We start from the raw sequence: 19,498 nt of genomic DNA on the forward strand, positions 1-19,498 counted from the left end.
AGGATCCTCACTGCTATGGGGTCTTCTTTGTAAAGAAGGGAGGGCCCTGAGGAGGAGAAGGGACTTGAGCCAGCGCACCACGAGCCATCAACAATAATTGAGGAAACAAGAGCCATGTGATTTGCCCTTGCGTCGTACCTGATTTTATCACCATAGGTTCGAATAAGCACCCCATGAGGGTGTCAATGATCAAGCTAGAGAAGAGTAGACCCACCACCATCAATACTTGAAACAATCACATTCGGTCTAAGATTCAACATTTGCTTCCATACCGAAGAAGAGTCCAAAGAGCAAGAAACAATCCACATGGGGTCCTTACATAGGTATCTACCATACATCCAATCGACCCAGATGCTTAGTTGACTTGAAGAGATTTTCTAGATAAGTTTAGTGTTTCTTGCTTTGCACACTTTCTTGACATGCCGAATGCCAAGACCCCTTCAGACTTGGGTTTACACACTAAGTCCCAACTAATGGTGTGGAGGACTTTGTTATTGTCACTACTCTTCCAAAGAAGGCACTCATCAAGGATTCAAGCTGATGGGCAATAGCAGTGGGAATCCCAAATGCATTTGACCAATAGATGTAAGAGGATTGCATCACCGACCTACCAAGTTCAAGCCTACCCACAAAAGATAGGAGTTTAGCTTTCCATAGCTGGAGCCCTTAGAGAATCAAGCACACTTTCATCCTCCTTAAAGCTTCTTTTTCTTCAATCACCCTAATTTTGTGTATATATCTACAACATGGTGTTTTGATCAGTAATACAATCTTCTGGGACACTATTACTCGAAATATCTTCATTTGATATAGAAATAGTTTTTCTATCTCTCCTTAATGTCTTCATCATTTATTAGTACTTTATCATCTTCACTTTTAATACATCTAACATGGTCGAGATATCTATTATTCGTTTTCCTTCTTTTAGCTAGTTTTTCCCCTTTCTTTGTGCTCAGATTGTTATAAAAATCTCCATATTTCTTAACCCTTATTTTTTTCACAATCTTCTTAGTTTTATTTCTGGCAAATCTATACCTTTTTAGATCCTCTACATCCTTAATTCTTCCTCATGCCTTAAAACTAGCTTTCATAGTCTTAATGAATGTTTGAATCTCATCATCCAACTACCAAGTCTCCCTACAAGAATGATGTTTTCCTTTCGATTCGCCTAGGACATCTTTAGCAACTTTCTTAATACAAGTAGTCATCTTGTTCTACATTGTAATTATGTCTCCTCAAAGTGTCATTTTTCTTGTTTGACCACTTTATCAATAAATGATTTTAAGTTATCTCATTTTAAGTCCCACCACCTTATTTTGGGACAAATAAATTCACCTTTCTTACGGTTCTGCATATGGTCATATATTTATGATCATTAATCTATACCGTGTGGTTAGGCTCTCCCCCAGTATGACATTACAGTCCTTACATAACAATCTACCGAACCTTCTAGTTAGGAAGAAATCTATTTGGCTACTATAATGCCTACTTTTGAAGGTAATTACATGCTCCAAAGTAAGTGTTTACAATGGATAAATCCTAGGTCACAACAAAATCTAAAACTAAGATCTCCTTATTCTTCTCTCCAAAACCATATCCTCCATATAAACCTTCATAGCATTTACAATCTCTCCTAGTATGTCCTCCTTATAAGAATCTTTTCTCCTTTGACTAAAACCTTACATTTCCATTTGTTCTCAAAATTATAACTTAACTTACTACTTTTATCCAATCATACTTATAGGGTGCGTAAATGCTAATTATCTCTTTTTCCAACACAAGCTTTATGGATATAATCTTATCTTCTTTTAACATCCACCACATCATCTTCAAATCTTTATCCACTACCATACCCACTTCACTTCTATTCCTTTTGCCCCTTTATACCAAAGTTTAAAGTCGTTCTACTCCTTGGCCTTTTTTTACTCTTCCAACTAGTCTCTTGAAAATCCTTCCTCCTTGTAACATCTATTAATAAAAAAAAAAAAAAGTATCTTTCACTTTAAATTTAAGAAATTTATATTTCTATAGAATTTGATAATATAATGATCATTGGTACATTTGGCACCAATGGAGAACTCCACTCATATCATATTACACCATTCTTGCTCTCATTCAATCTGTCAAAAAATGCTTCTTTGGATCGAGTTTCTCTACACCATGGGTGGGTGTAGAGGGAATCTCCACATCTACTCCCATTCATGGATTAAGATACTGAGATTGGGTCGGCCAAAAAAGAAAGGGGAAAAAAAACAAATGGCAGAAAAATATAAAATAAAATTGGCAGAAGGTTGCGTACACGATCAAGCACGATCGTGGGATGTGGATAATAGGGGGTCGAAATGACCAATCCGAAACCAACCCTCCCTCCCCCAGAAAAAAAAGTTTAACACATCGTAACCCATCCCCTTATACGATGGTTGCTTATTTGGTAATGGATGGCCCATATTTTTGGCTGGATGGATCGCCATTCTATCATGGCAAAAAGCCCATATTTTGGCTTGAGGGCGATCGGACCTGTTTGTTTTTTAACTCCTTCACCTTGATCTTTGGCCTTAAGCCACATTTCAAAGCTTAAATGTTCACTTTTTAAGCTGTTGGGGTAGGTCTTAAATTTCTTAACCTGGCCCAATTCATGTCTGGCTCAAGCAGAGATTATCCTTGCAATGATATCTCCATGACCCCATCCACCAATACAATCTGCTTGTCACACAGCCCAGGGTTTTAATACACGGAATCGGTCATTGGCGATTCTGATTCGGATCTGATCGGAATTGATCCGAATTGTGCTAAAAACCCTAGTATCGGTCCTCTGTTCCAAAACAGGAAATTTCTCAGGGTTGTGTGTGAATCAGCCATGTCAGAACGGTCACAGCCGATTCCAATCCGAATCGCTTCGAGCTGAATCGAATCCGAATTGGAATTGGATGGACTAGACTCGATCCCAGTTTTAATAACCTTGGGATGAATAGAAAGACTGGCATTCTGGAGAGACATATCCAGGAAGATTGACTATAATGTACAGCATGAGTTTTGACTGAATAAACCATAATCATAATCAAGATGGACTGTTATCAGATCACACCAAGCTTTAAGAGAAGTCATGATATAAAATAGGACTACAAAAAAATTCTGGTTTTTAGATTTTGATGAATTTCATTTGCCCAGAAAAAATGACAATATTATACCAATTGTTGCTTCTGGTTATAGATCATTGCATACAGGTGATCGATCTCCCTGATCCCATCTCTCGACCTTAACCTAAGCTGGGTATTTCAATCTCCTTGTCTCACTAATTACTTACTTGGCTCCGGAATCCGGACACCGCTCTACATCTGACAGGCACACCATCTTTTTACAGGAGCAGATACACCAAATAAACAAGAGAAGAGACAAGGGCATGGAATCAAAGTAGCACATCATAGAATGATGAAATTCAATAATCATGTTGGTTACAACCTATATAATTACATCAAGGTAAGAGATGTAATCCATGATTAACATTGAAATACATATTTCCCAGAAAGTACAAATCCATGGCAATGGATAACAACCCATGACGACGTACAAACGGAACATGATCTAATGTGACAAAGCACTACCAAATTTTTGCAACCATTAGAAAGCAGCTATTATCTCGGATACCAGAACATGCCCTTAATGCCTTCTGGGTCAGTTTCAAACCCTAGGTTCCTATAGAAATCAACAACTGCAATGACAAAGGAAAAAAAGATATGTCAAATATTTCAAAGTAGTTAGAACAATTACTTGGTCCTTGCAAAATGTCAAGATTTAGAGCAAACACAGTAGAGCATGTTGTGGTGGAAAACATTTAAAAGATGTTTTATTTGCAACCGGTGCAAGAAAAACAAGTGGTACCCTTGGTACCACAAGAATAGTTTTGATAAAAGCATGAAGAATTACATGATGCAGGGAGTTCGTCACACTGTGGCATCATAGGAATAGGCAAACTGAACGGGTTGACCAATATTTAACAATCATACCTTGACTGTCTGCAAACAAAGTAATATTCCCAATATCCCTCTGCAGTAGAGCTCTTATTAGCTGCTCAACAAGGGCCTTTCCAAGACCCTGGCCCTGAAAGAGGAAAGAAATTTTCAGAACAGTAACCATATAAATCTGATTTCACCAAGTAACATAATCCTGCATCACTAGCTGTACTGATCCTACAGGCATGTGCAAAAAATAAGGTTTTTTTTTTTAATTAAAGAAAATGTATGCAGTAATTACGAATAAGTAGCAGGAATGAGGGCAATCCTTCTCTTAATTTCCAAGTTGCACGGTGAGAGAGTAGAAATGTGGAAATCCTTTACTCAAGAATCAAGCCGATTACTTTATCCATTTATTGAATTGTCACCTATTCTTTTTTATGTGAGATGCATGCGCCTTTTCTAAATTTTCAAAAACAAGGTTTGATTTTAAAGAAAGAAAGTGAATCATTTTCTAACAATTCCACTAATCATTAACAATAATTTAGAACCATATTGCAAATTTCAGAACCCACTAGTTACAAGCATAGGACTAAGGCCATGTTTGGAACAAGCCCAAAACCAGGTTGTGGCTGTAATTTTTAGTCAGTTTGTCCCTTCAAGAAAAGCAATGAAACTACAAGAGAAAAAAAAAAAAGAAAACAAAGTTTGGAGAAGGTTTTATTGGGGGAAAAAAGTTAAACGAAGAACACGTAAAATCACTGTCTTGGAACATTAATATTGTTTGCAATGTAGGACAGCTAGGAATTGTCCACAAGTAGCCAGCCCAATTCAAAACCAAACAAGCAACAAGCAACAGAAAATTTTAAAAACAGAAGAACTTAACTGCAGTAGTGGATTGCAGAGATGAGGACTGTTTGCTCTGATAGCATCTATTCCATCAAACTCTAGGAAGAGAACTATCCTACATTCCATAAAAGCATAAATCCATTGGATCATATTGAAAAGAAACTGCTTACAAGCTTATTGTTCCCTTCCTAAGATCAGGCTTATTGGACTGATTACATCTCTAACTCTAAATCCTCCTCCAAAAGGAATCACTTTTTCATCAAATAAAATTTGGGAAAAAGAACGCTAACCTGTCACGTGGTTAACATGGTTCCTACGCATAGACACAAATCAATGCCTTTGTGCACGAAAAGACCGTTCAGTCCCCAGTGAAATCGAAAATCGCATCCAAACCAATGCCTCTCTCTATGTGCACTTTCATTGGCTACCGCACTGGTGCAGGGCTACACGACCGGTTAGCGTTCTCTAGCCCATAAAGTTAATCTTGATCCTACTTTAACTTAGTTAGGTCCTGTTTGACTTTTAATCAATCCATAATTGAACTAAAACTTAAACCAACTAGTGATAGAACTGAAATTCAAGCTCTTTAACTAACTCGAATTCAAATCATAAACCAACTAGGACTTGCCTAACTACCCAACTACACTTAAAACCCCAATTTGACTCGAAAAAGAAAACTAAAAGAAATTTTGAATCATGAATCTTATATTCCTGGAAAATAATTAAAATAGTAAGGTCACATGGGCCCACAAGGACTGCGCCACACCTTTGTACCAGCAGAATTACCTGCCACATCACAGGTCGGGTGAGGCCCAAATTTCGTTGACAAGTAGGCCCCCACAAAGCCCTACTTATGTGCCAACTGTGTCTCCTATCCAAAGTTCCAAACTGCCAATGTATCAAAAATAAAGAAAAAAAATGGGAAAAATTGAATAGTTGTATACTGTTGAAAATACAAGGGAAAATATGCAATAGAAGGCGCATGCAATTGATTAAGGGCCCCAAATTTAACACCTAAGCAATACATGGTGTTCGTGCACATGCAAAGGTTTGGAATTGCCCCGTTGGCATGCCATGTGGCAGAAATGGATGTGCTAGAACTAGGGGTGCAAGTCAAGGGGGCTGTACTGGGTTACGCAGGTCCAGTCCAGGGTCTTAAATGTGCAAACCTAACCCAGCCCAATTTTGGGTCAGGCCAACTTGGGTTGGGCCCAAAGTCGACATGAATGATTGGGTATTGCATAAGAAAATGACCTCAACCCTTACCCAGCCTGGTACATGAGCTGGAAATCTAGCCCAAACCAACCCCCCCCCCCCCCCCCCTCAAAAAAAAAAAAAAAGGTTGACTCAGGTTTTTCAGGCCAAACTTGCACCACTAGTCCCTTAGCCAGAACTATACACCCCATTTATACTACCACACCTGCATCCTTTTTCCCAATTGTAATAAAAAAAATGAATTTATTAAGTAGTAATTAGCAAAATTACAATAAAGATGCTCCTGCATCCATTGGTAATTTCAATTTCAGCTGGTGAATAGGACTAAGCCATTTATAATAAATCACTAAATATTAATTTCAAAATAAATCTTGCATTTTATTTATTTTTTTTTAAAAACAGGTGTACCCAGTGCACGAGGCTCCCACCACTGCGGGGTCTGGGGAGGGTCATAATGTACGCAGCCTACCCCTGATTTGTAGAGAGGCTGTTTCCCGACTCGAACACGCGACCACAAGGTCGCAATTGAGCAACCTTACCGTTGCTCAAGGTCCACCCTCTGATAAATCTTAATTTTTATAATTTCAAAAAAAGTTTATAGTTTATTATTTACAGTTTCCCTAGAAACTACTATCTCTACCAAGATTCGAAAACTCGGGTCTCGGTGCCAACTCAGACCCTTGAAAAACCGAGTCGAGTCGAGATCTCACCGAGTTGGTGCACTTCTTTTTTTCTCGACTCGAAGCCTCATCTCGGTGGGTTTTAGACCTAGTTTGGGTCTGAAACTTGGTATTCAGCCTATTTTAGGCCATTTAAACACAATGGCACTATCAAATTTTGCAAAAACAAAGTCCAAATAGGAGTTTCAGTTAGTGCGAAAGTAGGACAAACACTTACTTATGCTAGAAACCAGGATAGACACAGGACAAACACACTTATTTATGCCTAATATCATTTAAGTAAATGCTTTGTATTTCATTTACTTAAGATATTATTCATAAATAAGCAAACACCCCCCTATTTGAATCCAATAAAAATAGTTAAAAAATCAAATTCCAAAAGGAAAAAATGGCAACCCCCCAGTTCAAGAACAAAAACTGGATTTTTGGCGATAGGTGTAATTTTCAACTTTCTAATGCTGGGGTTTTTCTCAAATCTAAAAATTCCATAAATCTTAATATGGTAAAACATTATTAAAAACCAAAAGTGCGGTAAAATATTCATTTGTTTTGATGTTCAAAAATATATTTTCATTCAGAGCGATTTTAACAGCATTCGCGCACACCGAATTAAATTTGACCGGTACATAACTCCTTCAATATAAATCATATTTAAGCAATCTTGGTAAAAAAAGCTTTCCAACAAGTCCAAGATTGCTAAAATCTGATTTATATTGAAAGAGTTATGTGCCGGTCAAACTTAATTTGGAGTGCGCGAATGTTGTCAAAATCGCTCTGAATGAAAATAGTTTTTTGGACATCAAAACAATTGAATATTTTACCACACTTTTGGTTTTTAGCAATGTTTTACCATAATAAGATTTATGGAATTTTTAGATTTGAGAAAAACCCCAGCATTAGAAAGTTGAAAATTGCACCTACCGCCGAAAATCCAATTTTTGTTCTTGAACTGGGAGGTTGACTTTTTTTCCTTTTGGAATTTGATTTTTTAACTATTTTTATTGAATTCAAATAGGGGGGTGTTTGCTTATTTATGAATAATATCTTAAGTAAATGACATACAAATACAAAAACATTTAATACAAAAACATTTACTTAAATGATATTAGGCATAAATAAGAGTCTGTCTTGTCTGTCTTGGTTCCTGGCATAGATAGGTGTCTGTATACCAAGAATTTCCAGCAAGATCGCGAGATCTGGCACTCATATAAAGGACCTAGATGGGCATTTTCCTATGTCAAACCGAGATATTGACATTTTGAGACTTGTAGGCAGTCTCATCTCGGGATTTCGAAAAACCGAGAAACTCGGCGAGATCTCGCGAGTTCTCGAACTATGATCTCTACTACTTGGTACTCTGAAATTTTCATTCATTACTTGATTGTTTGGACTGGAATAGTAATGATTAAGTTTAATCATAAGAGATAACCTAAAGTGCTATTATTGCACTACAAGTAAATTAGAGAATGTTCTCACTTCACACTGATCCACATGCTTCAGGAGTGTTTCACTTTGCATCTGAATTTACTTTTTGGTTTTGTAAATATGATTGTCTTTTTCTCTTTTGGGGAGAAAGAAAACAAAAGAAGACTTTATTAATTATAAAATGAAAGCATAAGGGATAATAGTATACATACTGAAGTAGTTCAGAAGAACAAGAAAGCCAGCAACAAACCAGACCATCACTGGACCAATAATGGGCTAATATGTGCAATTTTGAGTGTCCAATTGTTTGTACGGGTCATGGGCTTTATATTTTTTGGTTTACTTTTGTAATGGGCCAATTCTATAAGCCCAAATATTAAGGATTTAAGTCCTATACGGGATTAAGTAGTTAGTTTTTATTTTTTGTTTCTTAGTGTCATTAAGAATATTAGGTTTCTATATTTTGGAGTTTCTATTTCCTTGTAAGCTTTATTTAGTTGCTATTTAGTAAGATCTCACTATTAGCCAAGGAGAGTTTGTATTTTTATAACAAGAAAATTTATAAAGAAAGGATGAGGTAGTTCCTAGCCTCCCACGATTTTGACAGCAAACTTAGAGTGCTATGTGCATATGTGTGTGTGTGTGAAACACCAAACCTAGGTGAGATTCCAAGGTGGAGATTGGTGAGAGGCAATCTCCTAGTTGGTGGGAGACTAACATATCCCTTTTCTTCTTCTCCATAGGTTCTTAGTTTCTATTTTCATTGTTCTTCTACAATTGGTAAGTCATTCTTTGATCAAGTTCTGTTGGCTTTATAATTTTTCCAGAATTCTGCGTTATTATCTCTACTCCGTTGACTCATGCTTGGGAGTTCTGATCTGTGGTTCTGAAGTCCAAGAAATCCAGTATACTAACCTAGGCATATTGTAACAGGTCCTTAGATTTCTGTTGCTGTTTTCCAACCCCCTCACCAAATTTGCTATTTCCTAGATTTCTAATTAGGTTTTGCAGGGTTTCTGTTAGGAGTACAAGTGTTGTCCCTGTCATTGACCAAGTTTCAGATCACTGTTTATATTCTGTTTCCCCTAACTTCTAATTCTGATTTTGTTACTCACTAATTTTGTGATAGACATCTATCCAACCATTGGATGAAGACCAGATTTTGATATTTTGTTCATCTCATCAGTAGGTATTTTCGTTCACAGTTTTATCCCAATTCAGATTATTTTACTGTGAAATATAAAACATTTTTTGTTCTGGTTTATCCCTAGCCCAGCAATTCTGGTTTATTTTGGTATTCCTTGTCACTTATGTTAGGTGATTAGGAATTCCATCACATGGACAGCAACAATAGGGGCAAATCCCCTAGAGACCTTCAAAACAGACTACATAATTGGATTCCTGTTCACCCCTTCCCTAGTAAGAGCATCTGCAAGACTATTAGATATTAGCTGAACACCATGAAGGGCGAAATTCCTTTGTGACAGCAAAGACCTGGCCTTCCTAATCAAGGGCACATACCTCCAAGGCCTTCCAATAGTAACTTACAATGATTCAAACATGGTCCTACAGTAACCTTCACTCACAATATCCAACCAGCCTTTAGAAATAACAATCTCAAGGCCTTGGATAGCGGCCCTAAGCTCAGCTGTGACTGAACAAGCAAAGCCCATAAGACCAGAGAACACGAGCAGAATATTATCACTAGTATTCTGGAACAACCCCTTCTCAGTTATCAATAAAGCTACCACTGACATTTAATTTAATATAGAACTGAGGCGGTGGGCTTCTATATGTGCTGGAACTGATCAGGAATTACCCTAGAGCTGACTACAAGTGACCAATGCCTCATAAAGTAAGCAATAGAAATCCTCTGAAACAATCATTTGAGTTAACTAATAAAATTTAAGACTACATTGGATTTTCTACTGTCCACTGTGAAAGTGTTGGACAAACATTTGCTCTTTGACTCTTCCATTCAACTAATGTAAATTAATTCTAGTTCCAAAACAAAAATGCTAATATAAAACAATTGACGGCACTAATCATTGAGATTTGTTTTCTTGGGTTATTATTGTTTAATTCTAGCAGCCAAAATTTATGTCATAGGGCCCCTGCTGAATGAAGCCCGCACTTGATCCCTTATTTGACTGCCAACATAGCCACAATTTTTCATTCCAGGGTATTTCATGTAACATGTGTTGGAGAAGTACTTGACATGGCCAACGACACAAGTAGCAACATGATATTTACTCAATTTTGGAAAGTGACACTGATTTCTTAACGTTTAACTGTAGGAAAGTGAATGGAATATAAAGAGAAAATAGAAGAAATGGTCAACCTAAATAAAGTGACCAGAAAGAGATCGCCAGAGAAACAACCAAAGGACTTGAATCCTCAAATCTCTCAATTAGGATTGGCCACTAATTACTAGCACCCCTGGAGATTAGCAATGTAGTTGACTGATCTATAAGTCCATGCATTGAGATGTTCGAGCTGGAAATCAAGAAAAAATCCTATTACCAGAAATTAATCTCCAGGAGCCCCCATAACAACAGCTATTCCAGCAATTCTGGTGGAAGAATGTCCTTCCACTACAAGAGAATCCAATCCAAATCCAAAACACAACTCGATCTCGCAAAACCTAATTATTTTTAACATTGAAGCAAGTCATACTCAGGAGTTAATGGGCTATAGGTTCATTCATCTGATCAGGTTTATTTGGCACCCAACACCTTATTGATACGCTGGGCATTATGGTAGATTGACCTCATAATTTTACTCAATAATAATCATTCTGTAACTTTAGGTCTTGTCGTTATTAGACAATGGATAAAAATTTCATATCAGATACTATGTAAAGATGTCCCCACTTGCATGGATTATACAGGTCAGCAGCATCTGAAACCTTTTCATGTGTCCAACACTATCAAGTTGTCCATGTCCAAGTACCAAGATCATACCTGATAGCGAGGATCAACAAGGACATCCCATATGGTAGCATTGAAAGCATGATCTGATGTAGCACGAGCCATACCAATTAGCTCCTTCTGATCATTCCCCTCTGTCAAATAACTTCTCCAAATACACTAAGATGTTCATCAGTTATTTAAATTGATCAAAGCTGAAAAATGTTTAAAGTATAAGCAAGAATGAAATTAGCCCAAAATAATTGATCACAGTAGAGACCATTCTACTCAAGAACAATGCTGAATTTACTTAAGTACCTCTCTCTGGTGATTTTTTGATGGAATGCAAAGTGGCAACCATGTAGCTATTTTTCAAAGCAGCAGCTACTTTTGATAATGGTCTCCGAGGCCAGCCAACCTATTAAAATCCACAACATAATGCTCATCAATAATCCAAATAGCATCAGCACATACAAAGTGGCACCAAAAAAACAGGAACATAGTCTACTTTATTGTATAGCTAACTTTTTAGGGGACCAGTTTTTTCAATCAAATTCTTATTTAGAGAAAAGGGAAGGCGAAATAAAAAGGAAAAGAATAAGAAGAAGAGAGCTAGGGTGTTATCCTAAAATTTCAAGTTTACACAAAAGGGCATGAAATGGAAATAATCCTACAATGGGAAAAATAGTTATTGAGGCTCGTACATTCAAAAAAGAAGATTGTTAAACAAAACAAATACATTCTTATACATGAAGACATAGGTACACGCACCTAGGAGGTCCATATGTACATAAACATCCTTATTGGATCTTTGGTTAAAAATATACATGTTTCCTAAGTATTTAATCATCTCCTAAAATTAAATGGGCCAAGCATCCTTTGAATTTGCAATAAAAGTTCAGAGATTACCAGCCTGCCAAATCAAATCACCTTGTCACATAAGGCTTGGAGATCATAAACATCAACATCTCCACCTGAAGAAAAGATTACTTGTTCAAGTGTCCCATCTGGTTCAGTCCTTTCAAGTAGAACAATCTCCTGAGGCAAAGGTTCTTCTTCTTCAGGGAGTGTTGATGGTGGTTCAATAACTTGTGTTGCATTATTTTTCAAAAATCTGCACCCGCAAGCAAGTTATGGCACTATTAAGTTACAGGGGAACCAGAAAACCAGTAAAATTTGCTTAAGTTATGGCAATGTTACAGTTCAGGTAATCAAATAGGATGCATGAGTTTAGTCAAGATGACCTGAAGAGAAGAACAAAAGTTGCAACCTTCTTCAGCCAGCAGACAAGACTAGTTGATTGAGGGATGAATCTAAAATAATTCCCTACTACAAGATTAAGAAAAATGATGCAAGAATCTTGTTCCTTTCCTTTGTGAAGAACAGAAAAATGTTGAATTGAAGGGAACAACAATCCCAACAATCAAGAATCTCATGGTTTTTATGATTAATGCAATCTGCAACCACTTTGGAAATCCAAATCTTTTTTACCGACAAAAATCACTCATTCACATTCTCCTCAAGACCTACAGTGATATATAACAATACAGAAGGTGAACAACTGCAAATCACAACTTCCACAGTAAATGTGATATTTCCATTTCGAAAAGGCTTCATGACACATATTTGCAATTACCCAGATCTGATAGAATCCCAAAAGCCAGCCTTTAATGGAGAAACCTTTTGTTTTCTTCTTGCTGCAAAAAAAAATTAAAATTTAGGATGATACAAATACTATCAGTCTTCTATCTCTTGCTGCTCAATTATTCCATGAATAAAAATCAAATGATAAAATGGTACAGGGAGATTCACATACAATTGCTGCAAAAGATAAGCAACTGAACTAGAATTTTCTTCCTCCCTCAACAGTTTCACAGCAAAATTTTATCCCACGACATATCATGAATGTAAACTCAACAATTGACATCAAAAAGCTTATCTCAATTCAATGTTTCATGATTAAGAACACACAATTTAAGATTCCCAGGATGACAATAAAGGAAGGGGATAATAGAGAAACTATAAGATCCACTGGTGCGGAACCCGGGTCACAAAACCATATTTGGGTTTGCTATGGGCCACCCAAATCCAACAAAAGTCCAAGCACTAGAAGGGAACGGCAAACTTGCAATAAAACAGATTTTCCAAGGGTCTACTTGGTAGGCAAGGGAGAGAGAACATAAAAGGTATTAGGATTTACTGTTTAGGGATAGACTTGGAGTAAAATAAAATAAGGATAGACTAGAACTAAGGAAGAAGGGAGGGTATTATAGGAAATCATAGTTATCAAGGCGGGAAGGCGACCATGGCGTTTTAGAGGGTAAAAAATAAAGGAGACACCGCCATGGTGGCAAGGCGCTCGCCTAGTCACCCAAGGCGACCAAGGAGCCTGGACGCTATGGCTGCGCCATGATAACTATGTAGGAAATACAATAAATAAAAAAAAGGATAGATATTAGTATTGTTGGGGGGAGGGGTTTGAAGGTTGTCTTCAAACTTCAGCCAACACAAGAGGTGGAAAACCAAACGGAACCAGACCTGGTTCGAGTGAGATATCTCACTTGATTGAATCCCTTTTGATGAGAAATTTCAGGCAAGGGTTCACAACGGATAACCCTCTTGAATTCTTCTGTGATTTACTCAAAACAAGAAGGGATGATGGAGTTTAATGTCTGAACTGAACTTGCGATAAGTTTTGAATCAGCCTAGTTGCAAGTTCAGTTCTCCAATGGAGGGGAGTTCTGGGACCATTCTTTGGGCGTGTGAATCGCACACGAAGGGACAGCCTATACCCAGGATATCAAAGAGAAAGAAGAGGAGGTGAGGGAGATTGATGAGATCTCTCACAGACCTGTAGGCCAATATCAACGAGGAGAAGAAATATGGGAGATTTATGCGAGGGAGGCGAACATGAAAGGAAACAAGAAAGAAGAAGGCGGCCACTGGCCTCACACCATACTCACAACCCATGAGAAAACTCAAACTCAAGTTCATTCCATTATCAAATTTACCCAATGCATTGGGTTACCAGTATATTTAAAGAAAATAAAAGATCCCTACAATTAGAAACTAATAAAAAGCTACGAAACTAACTCAACAAGGAAATTAAGCAACTAGAAAATTTAAAATCCTACATATCGAACTCTTAAGTAAACCTCCAATAAAAAAATTACAAAGAATCCTACAATAGAAATTACTAGAATTTTAAAATATCCTACTAGATCAAAGACACATATTTGGACCAGTTTTTGATCTGGTTTCTCAAACCGGTCCGGCCCGGTCCAAGGAAGTGCACTTGCATCATCCACACAGCTGCACAGTGGCTAATTTTCTGTCATTGTACATGCATACAACAGCTGATTAATTTGAGAGACTTTTAAATTCAATGAGTTCAAAATAATGTAACATATGCGGCAAGAAAGAATTGTCCAAATAAAATAGTATATGGAATGTGAATATACAGAAGGCAGCCCCATTTACACTAGTACAAAGAAGACCCATGACTTGGTGTCTAATGATACGGAAAACAAGGCCATATAGCATATGACAAAGCCCACTTCATAATCTATTTGTTCCACTATATGGAGTATTGGAATGTATTAAATTTCGTCTACGATGTAGAAAAGTAATCAATTGGAAAAAGACAAATAGCAATAGGATGATAAAAGAGATCATCAGTATTTCAAACTGTCAATACAAAGAAGACTACTGATTAAGCTTGTTAGGCAAGGTTCTCTTGTGCAACAGAATCATTTGCATAGTTGTCAAGTCGCCGCCTGGGCAGCTCTTGAACCCCTAGGCGAACGGTCACCATATTGGTCAAGGTGCCCAGACAGAAAATAGGGGCAAAAGAAGGGAAGCCGAAAGCAGCAGCACTATCACCCCTGATGCAGAATTATCATCAAACTAGGCTTCTTTTATTAGGAATAAGTCTAGGGTTGGGATATATATATACATGTTGCGCCTTTGATCCCAAGGGTTTTATATGTAATAGGCCACTTTAATGGGCCTGGAATAGGGGTATATAGGTTGCATACGGGATTAGCCCAATACTTAGTCTTATTTTTATGTTTTTAATTGAACCGGTTCAAAATTGGTTGCATCCAATTTGTTCAATTGGGTCAATTTAAGTTATTTAGCTAAGTGTCTTTTAATTAGGTCATTTTACTGTTTTAAGTTATTAGTTTTAATTTTGATTATTTCCCTTCCACGATTTATCGAGGGAGAGGTTAGATTGTACTAGGATTTGGCATTAGCCCTCTATTATAAAATTAGAAATCGTGGGAGGCTCCCCCAGAGTTTATTTGAATTAAAAAAATCGAGCTTTGCTTGTTGGCTGCCATTGTTGCTGCTCCTTGCTCCTTTGTGAGTGTGCATTCTTGTGGATCTCAAGGTGGCAAGGGACTGGTGGAATCTGGTTGACTCCTTACGCCGTGACGGCTGGGAGGATCTTCTTCAGCTGGAAGGTGGTTCTATCCTTCTATCACATAGCTGCTGCCTCCATTGAAGAATATAGGTTTGAGTGATGGGAAAGGGCAGCACCTTGGATCGAGTATAGGGGGTGTTGAGGAGAAGCTGTGGTCAAAGAATGAGAGGATTCTGATGAGGGAACAGGTCTGGACAGAATTAAGACTAACTAGGGTTTATGGGAATTCAAATTAAAAATAGAGGGATCGATTGGGGGGAAGATGCTGATTAGGGTTTAAAGGATTCAATAAAATAAAAGGGGAATAATGGGGATGGACTGTAGAGGGCTACGAGAAGAAGGGAATGGCTGTAATTAAATAAATAACTTACTTGTTGAAGGAGTTCTTCAATGGAGGCAGCAGCTATGTGATAGAAGGATAGAACCACCTTCCAGCTGAAGAAGATCCTCCCAGCTGTCACGGGGTAAAAAGTCAACCAGATTCCACCAGTCCCTTTCCACCTTGAGATCCACAAGGCTGCACACTCACAAAGGAGCAAGGAGCAGCAACAATGACAGCCAACAAGCAAAGCTCGATTTTTTTAATTCAAATAAACTCTGGGGGAGCCTCTCACGATTTCTAATTTTATAATAGAGGGCTAATGCCAAATCCTAGTACAATCTAACCTCTCCCTCGATAAATCGTGGAAGGGAAATAATCAAAATTAAAACTAATAACTTAAAACAGTAAAATGACCTAATTAAAAGACACTTAGCTAAATAACTTAAATTGACCCAATTGAACCAATTGGATGCAACCAATTTTGAACCAGTTCAATTAAAAACATAAAAATAAGACTAAGTATTGGGCTAATCCCGTATGCAACCGATATACCCCTATTCCAGGCCCATTAAAATAGCCTATTACATAGAAAACCCTTGGGATCAAAGGCCCAACATATATATATCCCAACCCTAGACTTATTCCTAATAAAAGAAGCCCAGTTTGGTGATAATTCTGCATCACCCAGACCCAGCAAATGAGTTTAGATGAGTTGAATTTGCATGTTATGCCTTTCTTTTACTGATTTTCCAACTATATTTTGATCATTTCAAGTTGGCATCATTTCTGATGCACAAGTTAATGTTTCTAACAATTTTCCCTTCTTCCCTTCACCTTTTAATTATCTTCCCGGCTCCTTTTGCTTCAGTTATGAACTTTATAGTTCTAGTGCATACCTATGGTATTTTAAACCATGGCTGGATTTTCTTAGTTGCTTCTCTACATTGTCAGAAATTTTCAGAATATTCTCCCTTATTTCAAACTTTATAGTTGTGCACATCTTTTCAACTGGATATAAACATGTATTAAATATTGTAATTTCATTATTTTCTTTACATATGATTACCTTAGTTCAATATATATGAAGTTCATTTATTAATTTCTTGCATTTTGTTTGTTTCTTTATGCTTTTACAATTTGGTTATAGATGAAAAAACTAATGTGAAAACTCATTAGTGGAGAATAGTTGATAACAAGTAGGACTAGTGTCAGGCACCGCACAGGAAGCAGAAGCAAAAGGGCTGCAACAGATAGGATCAATGCCAGGCATTTGTCTCAACATCTGGACTGATTGTCTAGATCTAATCAACTGGATCATTCAACCTACCAAACAATGGCCTTGGGATATTTTCACAGACTTTGGGACATTAAATCTATTTTGGATTCTATCTCTAATTATTGTATTTGTAAAAAAGCTAGGCCTTTTATTCAGTGTGCAAATGACATGGCTATTAAGGCCAGACTGACTAGATCAAAATTGTATGTTTCAGACTTATCCTTGCTTTAAATAATATAATCTCTTTTTATCAAAAAAAAGTAGGACTAGTGTCTAACAACTTTCAATCCCACACCTAATCTTGATTCTTGAATGCTACAAAGTATAAAAAATCAGTCAACCAAGTTATGTGTTTTGAGACGCAAAACTAAGTGCCAACTCATGAACAATTTTCTCGAAAAAAATCTTCCTATAGTAAGGACAACTTTATCAGTAACTCATGCAAATAATCAAAGCACATAGCTGATATCTACAAGTGTGTAATAAGTTCAATTTTGATAAAGTACCAATTCGTATAAACAATAAAATCTTAAATTTATCCAAGTCTCGAGTTTATAGATAATTTGCAAGTCTATTATCCATGAGTTGAGTTTAAATCCCACCTTCAACAACACTGGATATATAAGGATTACTCATATCTTCTTAAAAACTTTAAAGATGCAAAGATATAACTTCATGGTCTTAAAAATAATTTTATAATGCACATTTAAATTCTATGCTATGAAGAAAGTTGGCATACCATGCGAATCACATGTATGAATCTTCATTGGGTATGACACCAAGAAGTTTAAAAATGTATAAATATCATTTCAATAATTTCTTTCTATCTTATTAAACTGAAAGACAAATAAGCCAATTTTGCTTCAAGTCAACGACAACAGTGCAGGAAATAAAAAATTTCTTTACACATGAAGGGCACTAACCTCTCATGAGCCCATAATTAGGATTATAAGGAAATAGCAATTGATTAGATAGCTGAGAATGACCAGGGCATCTGCCAAAAAAAAAAAAAAAAGTGAAAAGGGGCATTAAAAGAAAAAAGTAATAGCTTGAAACGGGAATCAAATACTTATGGGATGATAACCCAGTTGTGCATCATATACGACGGAAACAAACTACCCAAGTGACTGCATCTAATTTCTCGGAAGAATCCAAATTTTAAAGACAACATCAGTTATTTTCAAAGATTTGTAACTGCCGATGCCAAGCTCGCAAAAATATTACAGAATTGGGCGAAATGGATGGAGACTGTGAGAGAGAGAGAGAGAGAGGTGCTTGCTTACAGGGAAGGAGGTGCTACCACTGCGTGAGTTAGCATTCTTTTCCGCACTTGAAAAAATTTCTCCAGCAACTACTGGGCTCTTGAACATAAGCGACCCAGGAAGCCTAAATCCTTTCGCCGTTTCGGATTTCAGGGCGTTGATTACGATAGATAAATTTCCAACCGCAGGAAAATATATAATAAAGATAGATATCATACGATTTTGTACGCAATAATATCCCCTGTTATATACTTATATATGAGTTTAAGATGTTTTATTGTTACCAAGTGGTCAAAGGTTCAAGTCTCCACACAGCTTCTCAAAAGCAGAAGTAAAGTTGTGTATATTATGATCATCCCTATATCCCATAGTGGCAGAAGTCTCGTGCATCACGTACACCATTTTTAATACCCCATTGTTTTATCGTATTTATATATGGAAAAATCTCTCTCTCCCCATATCCCATAGTAGTGAAAGTCTCATGCACTCGATACACCCTTTGTAATACCAATTGTTTTATCGTATTTTCATGTCATTTAAAAGGTGAAGATGGGCATATATGGAAGCAAAAGGGACAGGTGTTAGTACCTGAGACATACATATAGAGGATCCATTCTCTTACAGATGAATTGTTTGGCAATAATTCATCTGCACAACCCGTGAGGAAGCCTTTTCATAAGGCTCGTATGTTTGCAGGTGAGTTTCGGGAGCAGTTCTCATATGTAGTGAAGTGAGATAACAAGAAGATGAAAGGAGGACCATTATAGTGTTTCACCTCATCTCGTTTGGTTAGGTGAGAATGTTGGAGAGAGAGAGGAGAACGAATGGATGAGGAGAGTTTGTAGATACCTCATTTTATTATCTCAAAGCAAGCTAGGCAATGATGATCAAAATGTTCCAAAAATGTTGCGGAACTCATTTTATGGCACTGGAAGTTCCTCGTGCCCCCAGTGGTGTTCCAAGTCCTTAGGATAAAATCGTTAAAAATGGGTTTTAAAATAAACATGGAAATGAATTTGTCATGCTGGTGAAACTTGGCTCAAACCGAAAACCAAGCTCAATCTAAGTTCAAGGTTGTACTTAAACCAGGCCCAAATCCCCAAGTCAGCCAAATAGATTGGCTTGGGCCGGTATATAAAAGGAATCTATTAACGTCGTTGATTGGTTGACTGACAGGTCATTGA

At 37.1% G+C, this 19,498-nt stretch overlaps 1 protein-coding gene across 1 annotated transcript; it reads right to left on the reverse strand.

Moving 5' to 3' along the window:
* Positions 1-3,425: 3,425 nt before the first annotated feature.
* On the reverse strand, positions 3,426-18,403 carry LOC122652924 (histone acetyltransferase TAP1). Its single transcript, XM_043846810.1, has 8 exons — positions 18,336-18,403; positions 17,976-18,046; positions 12,665-12,725; positions 11,959-12,142; positions 11,347-11,446; positions 11,083-11,183; positions 4,005-4,098; positions 3,426-3,709 (listed from the first exon to the last, which is right to left on the reverse strand). The coding sequence occupies exons 1-8, from the start codon at positions 18,368-18,370 to the stop codon at positions 3,633-3,635; spliced, it is 723 nt and encodes a 240-aa protein (XP_043702745.1). The 5' UTR covers positions 18,371-18,403; the 3' UTR covers positions 3,426-3,632.
* Positions 18,404-19,498: the final 1,095 nt, after the last annotated feature.

This window comes from Telopea speciosissima, chromosome 2 (assembly GCF_018873765.1).
Source record: "Telopea speciosissima isolate NSW1024214 ecotype Mountain lineage chromosome 2, Tspe_v1, whole genome shotgun sequence".
Taxonomy (NCBI): Eukaryota; Viridiplantae; Streptophyta; class Magnoliopsida; order Proteales; family Proteaceae; genus Telopea; species Telopea speciosissima.